This window comes from Schistocerca americana, chromosome 6, assembly GCF_021461395.2.
Source record: "Schistocerca americana isolate TAMUIC-IGC-003095 chromosome 6, iqSchAmer2.1, whole genome shotgun sequence".
In the NCBI taxonomy this organism is placed as follows: domain Eukaryota; kingdom Metazoa; phylum Arthropoda; class Insecta; order Orthoptera; family Acrididae; genus Schistocerca; species Schistocerca americana.
The window spans coordinates 590289412-590312659 of NC_060124.1; the positions used below are offsets into that span (position 1 = coordinate 590289412).

Here is a 23248-nt window from a genome sequence, read left to right on the forward strand (position 1 = left end):
GTGTGTTTTTTTCAACCGTCTGCACTCTTTTATGTTTGCCGTTTGAGTTATCGGCCGGTTTAGCGAACGACTTGTGAGCTGCCAACAGCGTTTTGTTTTTCTGTCGTAGATATATGGAGAAGAATCTTCAGTTCAGAAATTTAGTTCAGGACCTCCTTTGTCTCTAGGGCGTATTTTATGGACCTTTCTCGAAGTCCTTGTTTTTAGCAGTCTTTCCATCTGTTGATTGGGCTTAACGTTTAGTCGTTTCTAACTCATTTTTCGTCTTCATGTTTTACAGTTCTGACACAGGTGCATATAATCCTAGGTGTTTCTGTGCCCTAAAACAAAACAAACGGAAACTGTGCCCACAAACACCACTACCGCTAGGTCCATCATCATCGTGGTACTAACTGGTGATGCCAACTCGTTCAGCAATTCAGCTGTACCCTGGACTGCCGCATTCGCTATCACTCACCTACACTGCATTGGACATGGCGTCGGCATTATTCTGTATGTAGCAACAGTTATACACCTGCCCACCCTCTTACAGATTACCAAATAACCCATGCAACTGCATTTATATATTATGGTTGCTATCACTTCTGGGACAGGATTTCACAAAGGTTCATTGATACCTCTAATGTGAACTGCTAATACCCTGCAACTTCTCATAATGCTCGTGAAGCCATTGTGGAAAGGATGCTCTCTTAAATGGTAACTACCTGTGGTATACTTCCATGAAGTGTAACACAGTTCTACACTCTGCTCGATCACCCTACAAAAGACAGTAGTGATCCTGAAAAGAAGACCTACAACCAGATTTGGGTGAAAAATAGCTGCCAAATAGCAGACGGGTTTGGAAGTGTATCAAGAGTCATACTCAATCACTTTTTTCAGCATTCACGAAGGGGGGTTAGGTAATGCATTCAGCCATGTACACCTCGATACATGCTTACATATCTATGATCTACTTAATGGGGGTGAGGTCCAGTTTTATCCTCCTTCCGAAAGATATTGCCAGTACAAGAAAAAGGCCACATTAATGTCCAGACTCAAGATGAGGGGGATGAATGTTACTTTCGTTGGTCACTTTTCGCAGGCAATAGAAATTACCCAATAAATGTAGTCCTTTGTAATAATTAAAATATGTCTAATATCCATGGCCATTATAATTTCTAAGCCATTTCGTTCTTAATAAAACTCCAGGACATTTCAAAAGCACACTGGACTCGCATTTAGAACGACGACGGTTCAATCCCTCGCCCGATTTAGGTTTTCCGTGATTTCCCTAAATCGCTCCAGGCAAATGCCGGGAAGGGTTCCTTTGAAAGGGCATGGCCGACTACCTTCCCCATCCTTCCCTAATCCGATGAAACCGATGACCTCGCTGTCTGGTCTCCTCCCCCCCAAGCAAACCAGCCACAACATTTCAAAATTCGTGGGGGAGTACACTGAATATGCGGTTTATATTTACAGACTTGGAGATAATAGGAAGCCAGAACACACATCACAGAGCAAGGTAGTAAAGCATAAAGTAGTTGGACCACTCTACATTACAAAATTTGCTCCCTTGGCACGCCAAACATGTAGATTTCTTGCAATTATCAAAGATTGGGAAGCAGCACTCCTTGTGAATCAAAAGAATGTCGCTCCTAATTTATCAAAACATTTTGGTACACGACATTTATCATAGATGCGTCAAATCTTTCACCAAGAGATATTATCTAGGAGGACACCTCATAGTTTGCTCGAGCCAGGAGCAGCCTTGTGTGTAACAGCCACAGCCTTGTGTGAAACGGCCGCAGCCTTGTGTGGAACGGCCGCAGCCTTGTGTGGAGCGGCCGCAGCCTTGTGTGGAGCGGCCGCAGCCTTGTGTGGAGCGGCCGCAGCCTTGTGTGGAGCGGCCGCAGCCTTGTGTGGAGCGGCCGCAGCCTTGTGTGGAGCGGCCGCAGCCTTGTGTGGAGCGGCCGCAGCCTTGTGTGGAGCGGCCGCAGCCTTGTGTGGAGCGGCCGCAGCCTTGTGTGGAGCGGCCGCAGCCTTGTGTGGAGCGGCCGCAGCCTTGTGTGGAGCGGCCGCAGCCTTGTGTGGAGCGGCCGCAGCCTTGTGTGGAGCGGCCGCAGCCTTGTGTGGAGCGGCCGCAGCCTTGTGTGGAGCGGCCGCAGCCTTGTGTGGAGCGGCCGCAGCCTTGTGTGGAGCGGCCGCAGCCTTGTGTGGAGCGGCCGCAGCCTTGTGTGGAGCGGCCGCAGCCTTGTGTGGAGCGGCCGCAGCCTTGTGTGGAGCGGCCGCAGCCTTGTGTGGAGCGGCCGCAGCCTTGTGTGGAGCGGCCGCAGCCTTGTGTGGAGCGGCCGCAGCCTTGTGTGGAGCGGCCGCAGCCTTGTGTGGAGCGGCCGCAGCCTTGTGTGGAGCGGCCGCAGCCTTGTGTGGAGCGGCCGCAGCCTTGTGTGGAGCGGCCGCAGCCTTGTGTGGAGCGGCCGCAGCCTTGTGTGGAGCGGCCGCAGCCTTGTGTGGAGCGGCCGCAGCCTTGTGTGGAGCGGCCGCAGCCTTGTGTGGAGCGGCCGCAGCCTTGTGTGGAGCGGCCGCAGCCTTGTGTGGAGCGGCCGCAGCCTTGTGTGGAGCGGCCGCAGCCTTGTGTGGAGCGGCCGCAGCCTTGTGTGGAGCGGCCGCAGCCTTGTGTGGAGCGGCCGCAGCCTTGTGTGGAGCGGCCGCAGCCTTGTGTGGAGCGGCCGCAGCCTTGTGTGGAGCGGCCGCAGCCTTGTGTGGAGCGGCCGCAGCCTTGTGTGGAGCGGCCGCAGCCTTGTGTGGAGCGGCCGCAGCCTTGTGTGGAGCGGCCGCAGCCTTGTGTGGAGCGGCCGCAGCCTTGTGTGGAGCGGCCGCAGCCTTGTGTGGAGCGGCCGCAGCCTTGTGTGGAGCGGCCGCAGCCTTGTGTGGAGCGGCCGCAGCCTTGTGTGGAGCGGCCGCAGCCTTGTGTGGAGCGGCCGCAGCCTTGTGTGGAGCGGCCGCAGCCTTGTGTGGAGCGGCCGCAGCCTTGTGTGGAGCGGCCGCAGCCTTGTGTGGAGCGGCCGCAGCCTTGTGTGGAGCGGCCGCAGCCTTGTGTGGAGCGGCCGCAGCCTTGTGTGGAGCGGCCGCAGCCTTGTGTGGAGCGGCCGCAGCCTTGTGTGGAGCGGCCGCAGCCTTGTGTGGAGCGGCCGCAGCCTTGTGTGGAGCGGCCGCTGCCTTGTGTGGAGCGGCCGCTGCCTTGTGTGGAGCGGCCGCTGCCTTGTGTGGAGCGGCCGCAGCCTTGTGTGGAGCGGCCGCAGCCTTGTGTGGAGCGGCCGCAGCCTTGTGTGGAGCGGCCGCAGCCTTGTGTGGAGCGGCCGCAGCCTTGTGTGGAGCGGCCGCTGCCTTGTGTGGAGCGGCCGCTGCCTTGTGTGGAGCGGCCGCTGCCTTGTGTGGAGCGGCCGCTGCCTTGTGTGGAGCGGCCGCTGCCTTGTGTGGAGCGGCCGCTGCCTTGTGTGGAGCGGCCGCAGCCTTGTGTGGAATTGCCTGCTGTCCTTACAGGTGAAGAACATCCACTACCAGATCCAATGTTCATTCATTGCGTATACAGACTTGGTACCTCCTAGTTCCTGTGACATGTTTGTGATTATGACCCCATTGCCACCCATACAGTCGTCACAGAACATTTACCACCGTACTCGGGAGAATACGAACTTGTATACTCGTATGACTCGTATCGCAAGTTTGATTCGCATGTCGGGAATAATCCTGTGAGACGGTTGTTGGCTTAGCTCGAGAACCTTGTATGGAAATCGATGGGATTTATCGCAACAACATTTTCGTGACTGATTCGTAGAACAATGATATCCTGTATGAGCAGGCAGCCGGTCGTCGTGTTGGTGGGCTGCCACTGAATAGAGAAGACGAAAGTCCTTGTAGAGACCATAGTCATATATGGGGGAGGTTCCACAGTGCATCTCACAACTAATGCAACTTCGAGCCACCTATCATGCTCGTGTCCATCCTCTTTCACAATTTGAGTAGGCACGGTGCCCACTTCCTTGTTCAACATTTGGTTGATTCTGGGTTGAAAGGTGATAAGGTTAGTCATTCCTGCTACTATTGAAAAGAACATTTCATCTTCCAAGAGAACCACATCAAATATATTGCTTTGATTCCTGGAACCGCTTTGCCTCATGAATGTCTCTCTTCAGAGTCTTCGCCTCAGGAAGACACGCGTATCACCAGACCATATATTCCAATGATGCAATGTTTCAGCTTGTGATTAGGAAGGGGATCTGTCCACATGAAATCCTGGATTTTTTGGAGACACTGTGTGAAACCGCATTGCCTGATATAATCACACTGTCCGGTGTACTAATGGGCACTCAATAATGGAAGTGGAGGATGAGCAAGATGGGAATGTTTGTCTGGAGTTTAGCGTCCATTGTTTAGGAGAATATGCTAGATTATAGACGAATACCAATGTTCGCTTCCTCACGTACATTTTAGAGTAGTTCTGCCTGAGAACATAGTCTCTGGATTCTGCTTTCTATTTCGTCATGCCAGGGCTTTCGTGGGATTCGTTACACGCAATATGTCAGCATTGAACGGTTGACTGCTGTTGACATCTTGCTCTCCTATGAATGCAGAATTCATGGGAAAGTTTCCCAGTGACTGCACAGCACGCCAAGATGAATAACCCGTGGATGAGTGACGAGAAGTACAGGCGATCTAATGATTTAACTAAAATCATTTACCTAGATGTAAACCACCTCTGTGGGTCCGCCGCACAACAGAGCCAGCCATTTCCAGAGTCCCGATGAATGTGTGAAGGAGAAATTGCCAGACTGAAGGATAAGATCCGTGAATGAGGTGGGGGATGCAGGTGAAAGAAAGATCCTGGCCTTAGAACTGGCGGATCTCGCCCATTTGTGTGGTGAACAGCCAGGTGCCAATATGTTAATGCCAGTATATTAACAACTTCGGGATGGAGCCCTTCTGTAGGACTGGGCTCTCTGGACACGGCCGGGGAACAATGAGCATTATATTCTGCCCTATAGAAACCTCAAGTAATGCCACAGATTTGGTATGGAATCTGTTAGAATCAAGCGCAGAAACTGCTCCTAGCAATGTTGCCATGGATTTCCATGTTTATGAAAGACTGTAGGCATGGCCTAGATTCCAGTGCAGTCCATGAAGCCTGTATACATTGGTATGTGTGTTGTGGACCTCTCCAAACTCCACATGTACCGCTTACAGTAAGAGTTTGCGATGCCAAACTTCGTCAATCCCAAGTTACATGTATGGATGTAGTCAGTTTAATCTACTGGGTCAAAGACAGGGATCCATGTGAAATAATTAGATACTCCTAAAGAACTAAACACTTCTGGACACGCAGCTAATAATCCTGTTGAAATAATACGAGAAAACAAGTAGGTTATTGGCCTAAAGAAAGATGAATTGAATGGATCACAGAATGTGGAGTTTGTTGGCACTCATATCAAAGATGAGAGTACTGTGTAGATGCAGATACCACCCAGTGGCGGGCTAATGGTGTGCATAGTGTGGTCTCAAATGTTATCTCGATAGAGAATTAGTGTGCCTGCTTTATGGGATTGGTGCGGCTCCACAAATGGTCAGTCTATAGAGATTTGATGAGGGCTGCTGCACCATAACATACAGTTCATCTGTGTGGATGGGACTGGCACCATATGGTATTCACAATACTCATTGGATTGATTGTGTGGCTCATAAATTTATTTGAAAGTGGGAGATGAGTGTGTGTAATAATAGGATTAGCCATTCTCTCTCTCTCTCTCTCTCTCTCTCTCTCTCTCTCTCTCTCTCTCTCTCTGTGTGTGTGTGTGTGTGTGTGTGTGTGTGTGTGTGTGTGTGTGTGTAACACCAAAAAACTTGAATAACAAATGACACTATGTGATCAAAAGTATACAGACATCTGGCTGAAAGTAACTTAAAAGTTCTTGGCGCCCTCGATTGGCAATACTGGAATTTAATATGGTGTTGGCCCACCCTTAGCCTTGATGACAGCTTCCCCAGTCAGGCGCTGGAAGGTTTCTTGGGATATGGGAGCCCATTCTTCATTGAGTGCCGCACTGAGGAGAGTCATCGATGTCGGTCGGTGAGGCCCGGCACGAAGTCGGCGTTCCAAACTATCCCCAAGGTTTCTATAGGATTCAGGTCAGGTCTCTGTGCAGAACAGTCCATTACAGGGACGTTATTGTCGTGTAACCACTCTGCTACAGGCCGTGGATTAGGAACAAGTGCTCGAACGTGTTGAAATACGCACTCACCATCCCCAAACTGCTCTTCAACAGTGGGAAGCAACAAGGTGCTTAAAACATCAATGTAAGCCTGTCCAGTGATAGTGGTACGTGAAACAAGGGGTGCACGCCGTCTCCATGAAAAACACGACCACACCATAACAACACAGCCTCCAAATTTTACAGTTGGCACTAAACACGCTGGAAGATGACGTTCACTGGGAATTCGCCATACCCACACCCTGCCATCGGATCGCCATATTGTGTACCGTGATTCATCATTCATCACTCATCACAACGGTTTCCCACTGTTCAATCGTCCAGTGTTTACTCTCTTTAACCAAGTGAGGTGTCGTTTGGCATTTACCGGCGTGATGTGTGGCTTATGAGCAGCTGCTCAACCATGAAATCCAAGTTTTCTCGTCTCCAGCCTAACTGTCATAGTACTTGCAGTGGATCCTGATGCAGTTTGGAATTCTGGTGTGATGGTCTGGATAGATGTCTGCCTGTTACACATTACGACTAGCTTCAATTGTTGGTGGTGTCTGTCAGTCAGACGAGGTCGGCCTGTGCGCTTTTGTGCTGTACGTGTCCCTTCCCATTTCCACTTCACTATCACATCGTAAACAGTGGACCTAGGGATGTTTGAGTCTGGAAATCTCGCGTACAGACGTATGACACATGTGGTGCCCAATCACCTGGCCATGTTTGAAGTCCGTGAGTTCCGCGGAGTGCCCCATTCTGCTCTCTCACTATGTCTAATGACTACTGAGATAGGTGATATGGCATACCTTGCAGCTGGTTGCAGCACAATGCACCTCATACGAAAAAATACGTTCCTGGGGGTGGCCGGATGCTCTTGTCCACATAGTGTAGTAAATAGAAGCATTGTGTGTACATCAAATACATACCATTGTAAATAAAAATGGAAAATATTAATACGCAAAAGACAGTAAAAATGTATTACAAAAACAAAATTGTTCTTAATCTGTTGGTTAGTTTGTTGTAGGGTCTATAATAATTACATCCAAATCCTGCAGCTAGTTAATTATTAGTTACAGCAAACATGCATTTCTTCCCAGTAATGCTCAGACCTCGAATGGAAAAGCCTACACAGTCGACTTGGTAATGAGGGGTCATATGGGGGGGGGACAAAGGTGAGCTCGAATCTTATTGGTCCACCTTGGTTTCGTACTATTTTATTGTGCTCCAATTGGCTGAGAAAGGTGGAGTGATAATATGCGAGTTTTAAGAGTACATCAAATAACCTTAGAGTTACGTCACGATCTCGAATATAACTCGCACATTTGCCTAAGGAGTGTGATTAGTTTCCCTGGATGACCTTGATGAAATCCCGGTGGTTTCCTGTGAGAAGGGGAGTGATCTTGAATATAAATTGTCGAAGTGGGTAATCTGACGCTGGATGTTCAATAATTGGTAAGATTATCTTCGCTGAAACATACATTGCTATACTGTTGCCGTTTAAATCGCGTCCCCTTAAATCTTGTTCTCTGGAGATGCCTGTCCCTTTAAATCTAGAACATACGCTGCTATCCTGTCCCCAGACAAAGCTTATTTCAGTCACATGTGACACTTTTTTGGGATAGAATTTTCAGTATCGTTAGTGCATATAACTAGCGCATAACATTTTTGTAATTAAATGATGATGACTCAAGGAATCAGATTCCTGTGTGTTGTAGCATAAATTTTACATGTCAGTAAATAGTTCATTAATTGTAACAAAAGTTCCACCTCATTTTGCCACTGAAGTTATGTTTTAAAGTGGTTTTTGTTAGGAAATGAGTTATCCTCTGGTATTAAGATGAGCACTGAAAGGTAATACATATTAACATTTTGAGGACTTAGCAGCTAGGATTTAGTTCATACGGCGGATTCTGTGATATTTCAGTTTCTTCACTTTGTAAGAGCGCGCTTTGCCTGTGAAATCCTGCAAAGAAACAGACTTAGAATTATAATTTGTTATATATGCCTTAATATGAAAAAATTTCAAACAATTTGGAAATGAAGTCCTGTTTTATTAGCACCAGGGATATTCTTAGTGTTGTGGTTAATGATGTTTCTGACATTACTAGTAAATTACATTATTACGTTGTACAATGTGTGCTCATTCATTTCTTACAGTTCCATACACATAAAACGTCGAGAAGACAAACGATGTTGCCCTTGGAGTTAGCAGAGGAGGGAAGTGTTTTTGTAGATTATTCAGTCACTACTGGGGGGGGGGGGGGGGGGGGGGGGGGGGGAACATTGACATATTAACAACTAAAATATAATTGATATTGGTCAATGAAACTAACTGAAAATGTAATTTTACATTGAAAATTGGTTAAATTTACCTCATTGTATAGAATTTCCAAAGGTTTTGGAAAATGAATCTCTATAGAATTTCCAAAGGTTTTGGAAAATGAATCTGTATATCACAATCTTCAAAATAGTGCATGGGATCTTCTCTCGCATTTGTGGAACATCGTTACTTTGTATTTAAGTTTTTAGTAAGTGTATTTCTTTTACATGGTTAATTTCGTGGAAAATGTGCTTCTGTATTTTCTTCATAATTGTTAGGAAATCGTATCATATTGCTCAAAAGTGTAAGTTGTCTCACATTTTGTTAGTTGACCTTCTTTGTCGATGAATTACGTTGAAAAATGAAAAACATAGTGGTCGGACACACAGATATTAAAGGTATTTTCGGTGTCTTTTTATGTATGGTCTGGTATCTACAATATTTATAAAAGCAAACATACTTGAATGTAATTCTAGGTTGTTAATATTTTATCTCATTGTCGATGTACACACACAAAAAAGTTCTGCATCACCGCAGTTCCCAGAACTCCTGAAAATAGACTGAAGCGGGAACGTGTGGTATCTCCGCTTACAGTCGCTCATGTGCAGTGAACCGGCATTTATCGCCGCGCCCACGCACTATGCTCATGGGAGAGGCTTTGTGGCAATAAATGACTAAAGCGGTTTCTGGACAGGACACATTTATTTTTCCTGCCGTTACAATAAATGACAAATAATATACTTCGCTAATGTCCGCCTATATAGGCGCGTTGCACTGGCGGCACGGCTCGGTCACCGATCCCGGAGGGTGCACACTCCAGTGACGAGCCGTGGCGCGACCGCGTGGACCGAGCGAGACAAAAGGCCGCGTCACAGAATGTCCTGCTCTTGGCGCGACCGGAGGCGCCGTAACGTCCGCGAAGAAGCGAAAGACAATTTAACGGCGACTGCGTTTACGACCGCGAGTACGCATTTACGGCGGAGTCACGTTGACTCGACGCACGTGGTCCGCGGCGGAAGAACTGGGGAGACGTGTGTCGCGTCGCGTCGACTAGCTCGCACTGGTGGCAGCTTTGTTCCCGTGCGGTCCGGTGTGCGACGCACCGTTGCCGAAATTCCGCATAACGGTACAGCTGCCCCTACTTGTGTCGGCAGTGCAGTAGTTCAGCCCTTCGTGCGTTGGACGGTGCTGCCGCCACACAGATCCCTGCTGCCGCCACAAGACGATGACTGTGGATGTTGTATTACAGACAGTCTGACTTTTCAGGGATATCACTAAACCTACCCAAAGATGTAAACAACCAAGCATGAGCAACGCCTATTACACAGAGGGGGGTCCGACAGCCGATCAGTTCTAGTCATTCCACCAGGAAGGAGGTACATGCTCGTGTTGTCTGTAGCTCAACCATGCCTAGACAGTCAATACCTCGGTTTGGTCGCTTCCGCATTGTTACTTTGTGCCAGGAAGGGGGCTCAACAAGGGAAGTGTTCAAGCGTCTCAGAATGAACCAAAGCAATGTTGTTTGGACATGGAGGAGATAGAGACAGGAACTGTCGATGACATGCCTCTATCAGGTCGCCCAAGGGCAGAGGATGACCACTACCTACGGATTATGGCTCGGAGGAACCCTGACAGCAACGCCATGTTGAATAATGCTTTTTGTGCAGCCACAGAACATCATGTTACGATTCAAACTGTGCCAAATAGGCTGCATGATGCGCAACTTCACTCCCAAAGTCCATGGCTAGGTCCATCTATGCAGCCACGACACCATGCAGTGCGGTACAGATGGGACCAACAACATGCAGATTGTACTGCTCAGGATTGGTATCACGTTCTCTTCACTGATAATTTTCCCATATGCCTTAGAGACAATCGTCGGAGACGTGTTTGGAGGCAACCCGGTCAGGCTGAAGGCCTTAGACACACTGTCAAGGGACTGCAGCAAGGTAGAGGCTCCCTGCTATTTCGGGGGGGGGGGGGGGGGGGGGCGTTATGTTGGGCCAACGTACGCCGCTGGTTGGTCATGGAAGACACTGTAATGACAGTACGAAACGTGAATGCCATCCTCCGACTGATAGTGCAATCATATCTGCAGCATACTGCCAAGGCGTTCGTCTTTATGGACGACAATTCGCGACCCCATCGTGCACGTCTTGTGAATGACTTCCTTCAGGATAACGACATCGCTCGACTAGAGTGGCAGCATGTTATCCATAAATACTCTATCTAACAGGGCTGTTTATGGACAGCGTGACCCACCAATCACTCTGAGGGATCTACGACAAATTGCCATTGAGGAATGGGACAATTTGGACCAACAGTGCTCTGATGAACTTGTGGATAGTATGCCACGACGAATGCAGGCATGAATCAGTGCAAGAGGACGTGCTACTAGGTATTAGAGGTACCAGTGTGTACAGAAATCTGAACTACCACCTCTGAAGGTCTCGCTGTATGGTAGTACAACATGTGATGTGTAGTTTTCATGAGCAATAAAAAGGGGGGGGGGGGGGGGGGAATGATGTTCATGTTGATCTCTCTTCCAATTTTCCGTACATGTTCCAGAACTCTGGGAACCAAGCTGATGCAAATCTTTTTTTGATGTGTGTACATAGTTCTTGTTTATTAAACACGTTTTCAATTTTTGGTCTCCCCCCCCCTCCCTGAGGCTCGGGGTTCTATCATGAGTTCATGCATGGCTTACACAGGACCCAGTGTTATTCCAGCCCTTTTTTCCTTACCGATCTGCATTTACTTACCCATTATCCTCCTTTCCTCCCTGTCGTAACTCCTTCCCCTCTGCCCCCACTTTCCCCTCTTGGTTTTTGTACCTACAGTATGTTGACCAGGCCAGCCATCTGGTTTTCTGTATTCCTTCCAGTTTTGTTGCCATTGCTTTTTCTTTTTGATCCTTCCTTGTTTAGTGTGTCTGGTCCCTCTTTGGAGTTTGACCTCCACTTATAATTTTTCTCTCTGAAGCGTGAGATGAACAATTTGGGGAATAACTCCCTCCTAGTACCTATGGCGTTGATACCTCTCCCCATTCCTTCCCTGGGGTAGCTCCACATGGCATTCTCTCCTTCAACTCTCCCATTGGGCGTCTTCCACCCTCTGCCACTTCGTATTGACCAGTAGTTCTTTACCCAGCAGTGAGCGCCGCGCCCAATCCCCCTTACCTTGTAGTTGCCCCACCCCCCCCCCCCCCCACCACCACCACCACAGTCATCCATATTTTGCTGGATTGTCCCTGCGTTTAGGCCCTTCTCACTACATATCGCCTCCAACCTTCCTTGTCCCGCGTGTTAGCAAATGATCCTCATACAGTAACTTCTGTCCTCGGCTTTCTTCGTGAAAATGGTGTCTTCCGGTGTTTCAATCTTCGAATATTCGTCTGGAACTGGAGGCCATTAGTTAGCATTCACATTGCTTATGGAGCCCTTGGCCTTGCCTCCACAGTGGCCAGGTTCTTCTCCCCTTTTTTCCCCCCTACATTTTGCCTGGTTTCTCTGCCATTTTGATTCCCCCTTTTTGATCTTCTTCTCGTGGTGTTGCCCACATTATGTCACGATCGTGGTATTGCGCATGCTACGGTATTCTGTATGGAATGGTATGGTGTGGTGTGGTGTGGTGTACGATATGGTATGAGTGGTGGAGCTGATGCCCCAAGGTGCAATGCGTATCTGTGACGGTCCTGCTCTCTCTGTTTGCGCCCACCCTATCCTGATCTTTCCTCTCCCTGCTGCCCCCCCCCCCCCTGCAGGTTCGGATGTAAGAATAGGCCCGCGGTATTCCTGCCTGTCATATGAGGCGACTAAACGCAGTCTCAAATGTTTCGGCCTTATGAGATGGTCCCCTCTCGGGTTTGACCTCCATCTTTCTAAATTCTTCCGAAGAGCGAGCCAATTGGGGAAGGGCGCCTTACATGGTGCACTGTATCCGTCGTGCATTGAGACCTTTAGCCGGCTTTTTCGTCGTTGCAATGGTAACCCACTCGTTTTCCATCTCTTGGGCGATTACCACCCTGCACTCTGCGGTGTTGTTTTTAACTGCGACGACGACCTTGGATATTTTTTGCACCTAAGATCCAGCACGGTAGCCAGTCCGTTGTGGTGGGGCCGCCATGTACCCTGTTGGTTGTAGCCCCCTGACAACACAGGGATCGCTCTACTGATGCCTGCGCCGTTAACTCCCCACGTATGCCAAGTAGTATATGCCCATTTCTCTGGGGCATCAGGACTCCCGGCAATGGCCATCCTGCCAGGTTGCTATTGCTGCGGCTGGGTGGCGCCCTTGGTTGGAGTAGGTGGCATCAGGGCGGATGACCCGCAATGAAGCGTGGTACATCATCTCTGGCTGGCGGCCAGCCACCAGCAGTCTCTAACCGTTCGAGGGCTCATTTTAAGGGTAACGTTTAAATACCCCAAATCGTTCCCATCCCTAGCCATACCATGGGAGGAACGAAAGGCGTTGAATGAATGTGAAACATATTCGCCCAGGTATCTTGTCTGTACCAGAGCTGATGGTGACTCGTTTCTATCCGTGATGCCTCAGTTGTTTGTAGAGCATTTAGAGGGCAAGTTTGGGGAGGTGGAGGGCTTGTCCAAGATGCGGTCCAGATTGGTGTTGATAGAAACGGCATCCTCCACCCAGTCGCGGGCCTTGCTCGCTTGTAATAAGCTGGGGGATGTCTCCGTAACTATCACGCCACATGAAAGTCTAAATATGGTCCAGGGCATTATCTTTCACAGGGATCTCCTTTTACAGTACGATGACGAGCTGCGCGCCAACTTGGAGCGACGAGGTGTCCATTTCGTCCGGCGCGTCCACCGGGGTCCGAGGGATCAATAAGTTGCCACCGGTGCCTTCATCTTGGCCTTCGAGGGTGACACGTTACCTGAGAAGGTCAAGGTGATGGTATACCGTTGTGATGTCAAGCCATATATCCCTCCCCCGATGCGGTGCTTCAAGTGTTGGAAGTTTGGCCATATGTCTTCTCGCTGTGCTTCCGACCTCGTCTGTCGCGATTGCGGTCGATCATCCCATCCTGATCATTCCTGTGCCAAGCCTCCAATCTGTGTGAACTGTGGTGAGCACCACAGCGAAGCGAAAATATGATCGACTTCATCCAGTGCATATGACATCTTCTTATGCCGCAACTGTCACTCCTGCTCCAGTTCCATCAGCTCCAGTCAGCTCTGAGTCGAAGGGCCACACCTGCCCCCTTGATGGTGGGGGGCACTAAACTCCCTGTTGCTCCTGGTCCATCTACCTCAGGAGCAACGCCCCCCCAACCATCGGGGACATCAGTTCCCCCTTCCCAGCCGGAGAAGCGTAAGACTTCTTCGGCTCCTCTCGCCAGGAAGGGGTCCCTTGGGGACCTCCCTTCGCAAGTTCCGACCGGTACCAAAGCCGACAGCCGCAAGTGGCTCAAACAACCGCCGGTACCTGGTCATCGGGACACACGGTCGTCATCTGTCCCTGAGACTGACCCAGTGACGCCCTCCCAGCTTGAACCACGAAAGGCACAGCGCGAGAAGCAGAAGAAGAAGAAAGTCCCAAAGGCTACCGACATTGCGGTGGCACCCATTCCACCGCTTCCTACAAGCTCTGCGTCTGAGGATGAGGTGGAGATTCTGTCGTCCGCTGAGGACATGGATCTCGCCAGTCCCTCGGACGCAATGGATGGCTGTTGTACAGGTGGTGACTCAGTAGCAGCAGGGGCCCCGGAGGCGTAATCTGCCTCCCCAGTCCCTTCACGCCTTTCCCATCCATGGCCAATACCATCCTCCAGTGGAACTGCAGCGGTTTCTTCCACCAGCTAGCTGAGCTCCGCCAACTTATCAGCCTTCATCCTTTCCTTTGCATTGCTCTGCAGGAAACTTGGTTTCCAGCAATTCGAACCCCCGCCCTCCGTGGCTATCGGGGTTATTATCAGAACCGGGCGGCATATGAAAGGGTGTCTGGTGGCGTCTGCATGTATGTCCTTAACTCTCTTCACAGCGAATTTGTACCTCTACAAACAGCTTTAGAGGCTGTTGCTGTTCGGGTGTGGACACCACAGGCTGTTACCGTCTGCAGTATTTACCTACCACCGGATGGTGCTGTCGCGCAGCATGTCCTGGCTGCTCTGATAGCCCAACTGCCACCACCTTTCTTGTTGCTGGGCGATTTCAATGCCCACAACCCTCTATGGGGTGGGACTGTCTCCAATGACCAATGCCGTGGAGCATTTGTTGGCTCAGCTCGACCTTCGCCTCTTGAACACCGGTGCTCCCACGCATTTCAGTGTGGCCCATGGCTCGTTCTCGGCCTTTGATCTCTCTCTTTGCAGCCCCGGACTTGTCCCATACCTCCACTGGAGAGTGCATCCTGACCTGTGTGGTAGTGACCATTTTTCCATTTATTTGTCACTGCCCCAGTGTCATTCTTCTGGGCGCCTGCCCTGCTGGGCTCTCCACAGGGCTGACTGGCCGACTTTTACTTCCGCTGCAACCATTGAGTCTCTCCCACAGGGTGACATTGACGAGGTGGTCCATGTCTTAACCACGTCTATCATTTCGGCAGCCGAGGCTGCCATCCCTCGCTCTTCTGGACTCCCTCGAAGGAAGGCTGTACCCTGGTGGTCGCCAGAGATTGCTGAGGCTATTCACGACCGTAGGCGGGCCCTCCAGCGTCATAGGCGGCACCCGTCTCCAGAGACCCTCACCGCCTTTAAGAGGCTCTGGGCCTTGGCCCGTCGTCTTATTACACGGCGTAAGCAGGAGTGCTGGGAGCGGTATGTCTCATCCTTGGGCTCCCATGTCTCCCCCTCGCTCGTGTGGTCCCGAATCCGGCAGATTTATGGACACCAGACACCTATGGGTGTCCCTGGGATCTCCTTGGACGGCGCTGTCTGCACGGACGCTGCCGCCATTGCTGAACACCTTGCTGCACACTTTGCTAAGAGCTCTGCGACTGCAACTTATCCCCCCGCCTTTCACTCTCTCAAGGAGCGAGCCGAGCAGACGCCGTTATCATTCCACACGCGTCGTTCTGAAAAATACAATGCTCCTTTCAGCTAGAGGGAAGTCCTCGGTGCCCTCGCCGATTGCCCTGATACAGCACCAGGACCAGACTGCATCCACGCACAGATGCTGAAGCATCTCTCCAGGGACTGCCAGAGACACATCCTCACCATCCTTAACCGCATTTGGAGCGAGGGCGTGTTCCCGTCGCAATGGCGAGAGGGTCTTATTGTCCCCATCTTGAAACCCGGTGCAGACCCACTGGCGGTGGACAGCTATCGTCCCATTACCCTCACCAACGTTTTGTGCAAATTGCTCGAACGTATGGTGGGGCGGCGTCTGTGTTGGGTCCTTGAGTCACGCGATCTCCGCGCTCCATCCCAGGGTGGCTTTCGTCGGGGCCGGTCGACAGCGGACAATTTGGTGTGGCTGGAATCTGCTATGCGTACAGCCTTTGCCCGACGTCAGCATCTCTTTGCTGTATTTTTTGATCTGCGGAAGGCGTATGACACCACATGGAGGCATCATACCCTTATATACAGGAAAATGGTTTCCTGCAGGGCTCAGTGTTGAGCGTCTCCTTATTTCTAGTGGCCATTAATGGTCTGGCTGCAGCCGTGGGGTCGTCGGTGTCTCCTTCTTTGTATGCCGACGACTTCTGCATCTCATTTAGCTCCACGACTACGGGAGTCGCCGAACGCAGGCTGCAAGTAGCCGTTCGCAAGGCAGCATCATGGGCTCTGACTCGTGGTTTTCAGTTCTCTGCAGCCAAGACTCGAGTTATGCACTTCTGCAGGCGTCGGACGGTCCACCCTCATCTTTAACTTTACCTCGACGGCCACCTGCTTGAAGTTGTGGACACTTGCCGCTTCTTAGGAATCGTGTTTGATGCCCGGCTCACGTGGGTTCCTCATATTACTCAGCTGAAGCAAAAATGCTGGCGGCACCTCAACGCCCTCTGCTGCCTTAGCCACAGGTCTTGGAGTGCAGATCGCTGCACGCCGCTGCGATTGTACAGAGCCGTTGTGCAGTCCCGGCTTGATTACGGGAGCCTGGCCTATGGGTCTGCATCACCCGCAGTGTTGAAGTTGTTAGACCCCATACACCACTGTGGGGTTCGGCTAGCCACTGGCGCTTTCCGTACGAGCCCTGTGGATAGTCCACTGGTGGAGGCCGGGGTTCCCCCACTGTGGATTCGCCGCCATCGACTGCTCGCCGACTGTGCTGTCCACGTGCATTGCTCGCCCGGCCATCCCAATCATCGCCTGCTTTTCCCTGCCATGGCCCTCCATCTGCCTGAACGGCGACCTAGGTCTGGGCTTTCCATAGCTGTCCGCATCCAGTCCCTGGTGTCATTCCCTCTTCTGCCTCCCTTCTGGGTCCGTGCACCTACGCCTCCCTGGTGTTTGCCCCGGCCGTCCGTCCGTCTGGACTTGGCACAGGGACCCAAGGGCTCAGTTCCGCCTGTGGCACTCCGTCGCCGTTTTCTTGCGCTCCTCGCCTCATTTCCGGGCTGTGAGACTGTCTACACTGATGGTTCCCTGGTTGATGGTCGCACTGCTTACGCTTTTGCTCAGGCTGCCCATGTTGAACAGCGCTCCTTGCCGGCTGGCTGCAGTATTTTTACTGCAGAGCTGGTGGCCATATTGCGCGCTCTTGAGCATATGCGTTTCTGCTCAGGTACGTCCATCGTCATCTGCAGTGACTCTCAGAGCAGCCTTCAGGCCATCGACCGCTGCTATCCCTCTTCTCCTCTGGTGTCCTCTATTCAGGAGTGTTTCCGCCATTGCCCGTTCTGGTCGTTCGGTGGTCTTGGTTTGGATGCCAGGTCATGTTGGCATCCCGGGGAACGAACGTGTTGACAGGCTGGCCAAAGGGGCGATCGACGCCCCAGCTTTGGAGATCGGCCTCACGGCTCGCGATCAGCAGCTGGTGTTGCGCCTTAAGGTGCTTGGGATGTGGTCTGCTGAGTGGCGAGGCATGACAGCCCCTAATAAACTGCGGGCTGTCAAGGAGACGACCGATGTGTGGTGCTCCTCCCTGCGGTCTTCTCGCAGGGACTCTGTCATCCTGTGTCGGCTCCGCATCGGCCATACATACCTGACGCACGGCCATCTTTTGCGTCAGGAGGATCCCCCCGTGTCGGTGTGGGTCCCGGCTGACGGTCGCCCTCATCTTGTTAGTGTGTCCCCGACTGCACACCCTCCGGCAGTCTTTTAATCTCGCGGGCACTTTGCCTTTGGTTTTATGTGGCAATGCCTCCATGGCTGACGACGTTTTAAATTTTGTGTGTGGTAGTCCTTTTTGTGGTTCCATTTAGAGAGGTCCTGCACCTTTTCCTTTCAATGTCTCTTGTCCTCGTGTCTCTCATATTTGGTTGCAGATTTTAGTGTGTAGTCGGATGGTTGACTCTTTCCCTTTTTTTGTTCTTGTGGTCAGTCAACCAGTTTTCGGCCGTCTTCTTTTCTTCTGTTCCTTCTGTCTGGTGTTCGTCTGTACTCTTCTTGTCTATAGTGTTCGTCGCTGCTTTTGTGTTCTTTTCGTGCCTGGGGGGGAGTCTCCTTCCCCTTGGGGTTTTATCTGCTCCGCAGATTTCTGTCTCGCCTGTTTTTTGGAATGGGGGACTGATGACCTTTGCTGTTTAGTCCCCCTGAAACATCCCAACAACCACCACCACCACCCTGCTGCCCTTCCGTACATTTAACCTCTTTCTTTGCCCATTTTACCTTCCCCTTGACTGACTGACTGACTGACTGACTGTCCTTTGTGTTGTCCCTCTCCCTGTTTCTGCCATCTTAGATCACAGGACTGATAACGTTGCTTTTTGGTCCCCTCCTGCCACCCCCGCCCATCCCCAATTAACCAACGAAACAACCAAGATTCTTGATCTGCCCTTTAAACTCCTTGACGTCGCAGTTTCGCTGTTTTGGGACAAATATCTTCAGGTACTGTTTCCGTCAAATCGAGTAATTTACTGTTACTAACTTTATGGTTAAGGCTGTGAGATGCTGTATGTTTTGTGAAAACTGCCTGCATGTTAATTCCACTACATAGGCTGACTAACAATTACGGAATATGCAAGTGGGAAACCGATCTACTGTAGAAGTACAGTAGATTCTGTACTACCGCTTAACAGTGTTACTCTGTGCCACTCTCTCTCTAAAAATGAGACTATACCAGAAATATGTGTCTGTATAAATGCCGCAAGTTGAATACTTTAGTTTTTCTTTCCTCTTTAATATTGATTTTATTGCGTTTTTGTTCTAGGAAAAAGCTTCAGCGTATCCCATAAATACTTGTCTCTGAACGTACAGTGGCAAAAAATGTACGCTAGAATTTCGTGCTGTCAAACCCTATCTTGGAAACTTTTTCCTATATAAGTCAGTACTTATCATTAAGTTCCTTCCTTTGAATAATTTACGTAACAACATTATAACAGAACTCGCTCTTTCCATTTTTCATTCAATTTTGATTCTGTTGTTTACTTGTCCAAAATCTTGACTTGGCTGCAAACAAACACCTGCACAATAAAAAGACTGAATTTGTTCTCACTTTAATGCAGATCAGTGTTGTTGTAGTTCCATGTAGAGAGCTCTATTTGAGACTTACCTACAACGGAATAATTACTACCACCGCCATTCCTCCGTACATTTTGTCATTCAACCAAAACTTTTACGCTTCAGCCCCTGGCAGCTAACTATTGCCGCTATTTTATTCTCGAGTCGGAAACATACAAATTTACAGTAGCCATACACATCAATAAAATATTTATATTACATGTGCCCAGTACTTTGCAACCTCCAAGGCGCTTGCAGGAGATCAATCTTCGTGCAGGATGTAGGGCACAAAAGGCCCTAGAGCATGTGGCTTTTGGTTTTTTCTTGTCCACAATCACAGGGCGTATCTTCTGCTATGAAGCCCCAGCGCTTCAGGTTGTCCCTGTGTCGTCCAACTCCTGATCGTAATCTGTTCAAAGATTTCCACTCCAACCAGCTCTCGTTGTGTCCAGGTGGTAGTTCTTCAGCTTCTGGCGTCTGCAGGTGAGGCGCCGACTTCTTCCATGACTCCAGCCTTGCCTTCTCTGGTGAAATGGTGAGCTTCTCGGATGTTCTCAGGAAGCTCTTTCGCGATCTCAGCCGTTGCTGTGGTGGATTATGTCCGTGCAGTGGATGGGCACTGTCCTGTTCCACTTGCAGTATCTCCTTGTTGGCAGCCACTGTTCAGCGTACCCATGGTGGCGCTATTCCAGCCAGGCAGTAGAGCAGAAGAGCTTATCTGTTGGGGAAGGTCTTAAGCAAACTGTGATCAATCTGCAGGTGTCGTTGACGGCAATGTCTACTTGTCTGGCATGAGATGACCTGTACCAGACTGGAGAAGCATATTCAGCAGTAGGAAAGCACAGTGTCATCGCAAAACAGCGAATAGTTTGTGGATGTGATCCCCACTGTGTCCCCGCTAGTTTGCGAATTAGGTTGTTTTAAGCGGAGATTTTCATTTTGGTGTACTTGGAGTGAGTTTTGAATGTCAGAGTTCTATCGAGAGTGACTCCCAAGTATTTAGGTGCGTGATGATGCTGGAATTGGATGCCTGACCATGCAATATGTAGCTCTCGATTAGCTTCCCTGTTGCTTAAATGAAAGGCACACACTTGTGTCTTCGAAGGGTTTGGTCTGAGTTGGTTCCGGTTGTAGTAGCTTCACAGTGTTCAAAGTGCTGTTGTCGGGTTTCTTTCCACTCTTTCAAAGCATGAGCTCTGCGTAGCAAGGGCTAGGTCATCTGCATATAAGAATCTCCTTGTGCCTGGGGTCAATGACTGGTCGTTGGTATAAATGTTGAAGAGAATTGGAGCCAAGATGCTTCCCTGAGGTAGACCATTTTTCTGCGACTGTGTTGTCCTTGAAATTCGAAAAAAACCTGCGGTTTTGGAGGAGGGTGCTGAGTAGTCTAACGAGGTGGGCATTCTTGATCATATTGTATAATTTTGCATGGAGTAACCGATGATGGACAGTATCATACGCTGCTGTGAGATCCACGAAGACCATTCCCATTACTCAACGGGTTTCAAAGCCATCCTCTATTAACTGAGTGAGATTCAAAAGTTACCTGTGCAGCTTCTGTTTGGTCGAAATCCTCCTTTTTCGAGTATGAGAAGAGGGTCTATTACTGGTAGGATTCTATTCAGAATCATACGTTTGAACAGTTTATAAAGGTGACTCAAAAGGCCAACTGGTCTGAAATTCTTGGGATGATTTGCTTCCTTTCCAGGTTTCAGAAGAGCTATCACCCTGCTCTTTCGTCAGATCTTTAGTATTTGGCACTGGTTCATGCGGTTGCTGAAAAGCTGCGGGATCCACTTTCTTGTTTCTGGGCCGAAATTCTTGATTTTCTCCATACGGATGTCATTTAGACCAGATGCTTCACCCAGTTTTGCTCTCTTTAATAGCTTTGTTTAATTCAGATATCTAGAATGGGAGAGTCGATCCGTCGTTTGTTCTTGGGCCTCTTGCTGTACTTTCAGAACTTTGATTCTATGGCTTACTTTCCCATTCATGAGCAGTTGGTGTGCTATCTGACCCTCAGTAATGTTGCAGTGTGCTGTGGACCTGGTTGGGTCAGTATTGAGGCGTCTAAATAATCTCGACGCTTTATGACTGTTTCTGATGAGATCAAGTTCTTCCATCGTTTTAACCCAAGAATTCCTTTTGGATTCTTTCAGAGATGCAATAAGTTTATTCCCTGCCGATAGCGTTGTCTCGTCGAATGGATCTTCTTTGAATAGTATCTTATACTCTGTAAATTGAGCACTGAGTTCTGAAGTTAGACCAGGAATTGCAATTTTGGAGCACCTCTTTACAGCCCTCATAGAAGTGTCATATGAGTCAGGTGAAGGTTCAATATTGGGAACTGCAGCGTCCAGCGTTTCTGTAAACTTCGGCCAGTTGACTTTCCTGAAGTTAAACCTCCTTCTGATCGGAACTGTCTGTGGTCTAAATGCTGCGTAGATTTCGCACATGATCGGTCTGTGCCGTGTATTTGGAATAGGGTTGCAGACAGTTTTTATGCACTGTTGTGAGATGTTCTCGCTGCAAAATATCAGATCGGGGTTGTATCCACTTTTCCATCTGCCACTGATGAAAAATGCAGGTTGCTTAGGGACATGTATAAGGCTCAGATGGTTGCCTTCGCCCCATTCTTATAATGTTGTACCATTCTCATCATCATGCTCATAGCCCCACGCGGTGTTGTGACAGCTGAAGTCACCAGTCACTATTTGCGTGTGTTGACTATAAAAGCTATCAGGTAGATTGATTTTGAGATCAACGTCCGGTGGTTTGTATACAGATGTGACTGTACAGCCTTTGATTTCCAAGGTTAAGATTTCAATATCATTTGCTTCAGTGAAGGCTGATGATATTATCTGTGTATCTGGTTGGACAAATATAGCACTTCCGTATTTTGGGTGGGGTCTTTCCAGAGCCAGTCGCATTCCGTTTATTTTTGGTCTGCACATTTCACAGCTTCTGTGGATCTCGTGTATGCAGAGTGCATCGCACTTGGTTTGTCTGCACAGCTCTAGTAACAGTTCTTCTTTTGGTGGTGATATACCTTCTATATTCATGGATATGATGGTCAACTGTGTTCCTGAAAAGGACCAAGATGGTGTTTCTGGTGTGATAGGATCAGCCGCCAGAGAAACCTGACGCCCATGGTACGCCCAATTGCAAGTCTTGTCTTGCTCGGAAATCATTGCAATCTTCGTGGGGGCTCCTTTCATGTACCCCATTGCTGCTATGTCCACGGATGAGGAAGCTGTGTCCAGTACGAAGGAATGCTGTAACACAGTGGTACTGAGCGCCATTCAAATAATGGTTCATTATGAGAAATAGTGAAATCCAAAAATTTCAGTCAGTTGTCACATCCATGGCAAACAGGGCTTGCTAAGAACATTAACAGTTAAGATAAAATCTATATGTGCCTGTTAACACAATAAGGACCTGGGCTGACACACAGTTGGGGATGGGAAAATGCGAAGTACAGCGTTTAGGGCTCGTTGCTACTCTGTGCACTAATCAAATAGCATTACGAAGACAGATTTATTAGATTTAAGTATTGCAATGGAATCACCTCATTTGCAGCTGCGTTGAGAACACTAGATTAGGCATCAGTCGCAGAAAGCAGTGGCTTGTCCTCCGAAACAGATACTGGAAGTCATTGTCTCCATTGCCGCTGCTTATGTAGCGACGCATCCCTGTGCAGGACAGTCGGTGGAGCTCCAACTGCTTTTTACTAGGGCGCTCTAGCGGACATCGAAGGGTGTCTGCCTGAGTGAACTCGAGCAGCTCTGCGTGGGATGTGTCTGCTCACAGGCGCAAGTCAGGGACAGCAGGCTTTAGCGTGCCTCCTGGATATGCCTAAAGGTTGCCGTTGCACCAAAAAACTTCAGTTCAGTCCTTGGAAAGCTGGAGGTAGATTTCTAAATTTTGTGTTTCCCGTCATATCTCTAGGTGGCAGAACAATATTAGACAATTGAGCCATATCCATGAACGTAAAGCAATTCTACGTCCAGTACACAAAACTGAACTGGCAACCATTTTATGGTAAGATTGTTCTGTATGGAAACTCTACTACTGATCGGAACATACGCTGATTCCAGGTAATCGTCCAAAAGAAACCATAAAATGGCAAGTGATCTT

The 23248-nt window shown here is 49.4% G+C and overlaps 1 protein-coding gene across 1 annotated transcript in view; it reads left to right on the plus strand.

Annotated features, from left to right (window-relative positions):
* Positions 1-23248, plus strand: part of LOC124620310 (bromodomain-containing protein 4-like) — a 117238-nt gene that overhangs the window by 44340 nt on the left and 49650 nt on the right. Inside the window, exon 2 of the mRNA XM_047146982.1 lies at positions 1788-3519. Coding sequence (XP_047002938.1) covers positions 1788-3519 — 1732 coding nt within the window. The remainder of the gene's footprint in view (positions 1-1787; positions 3520-23248) is intronic.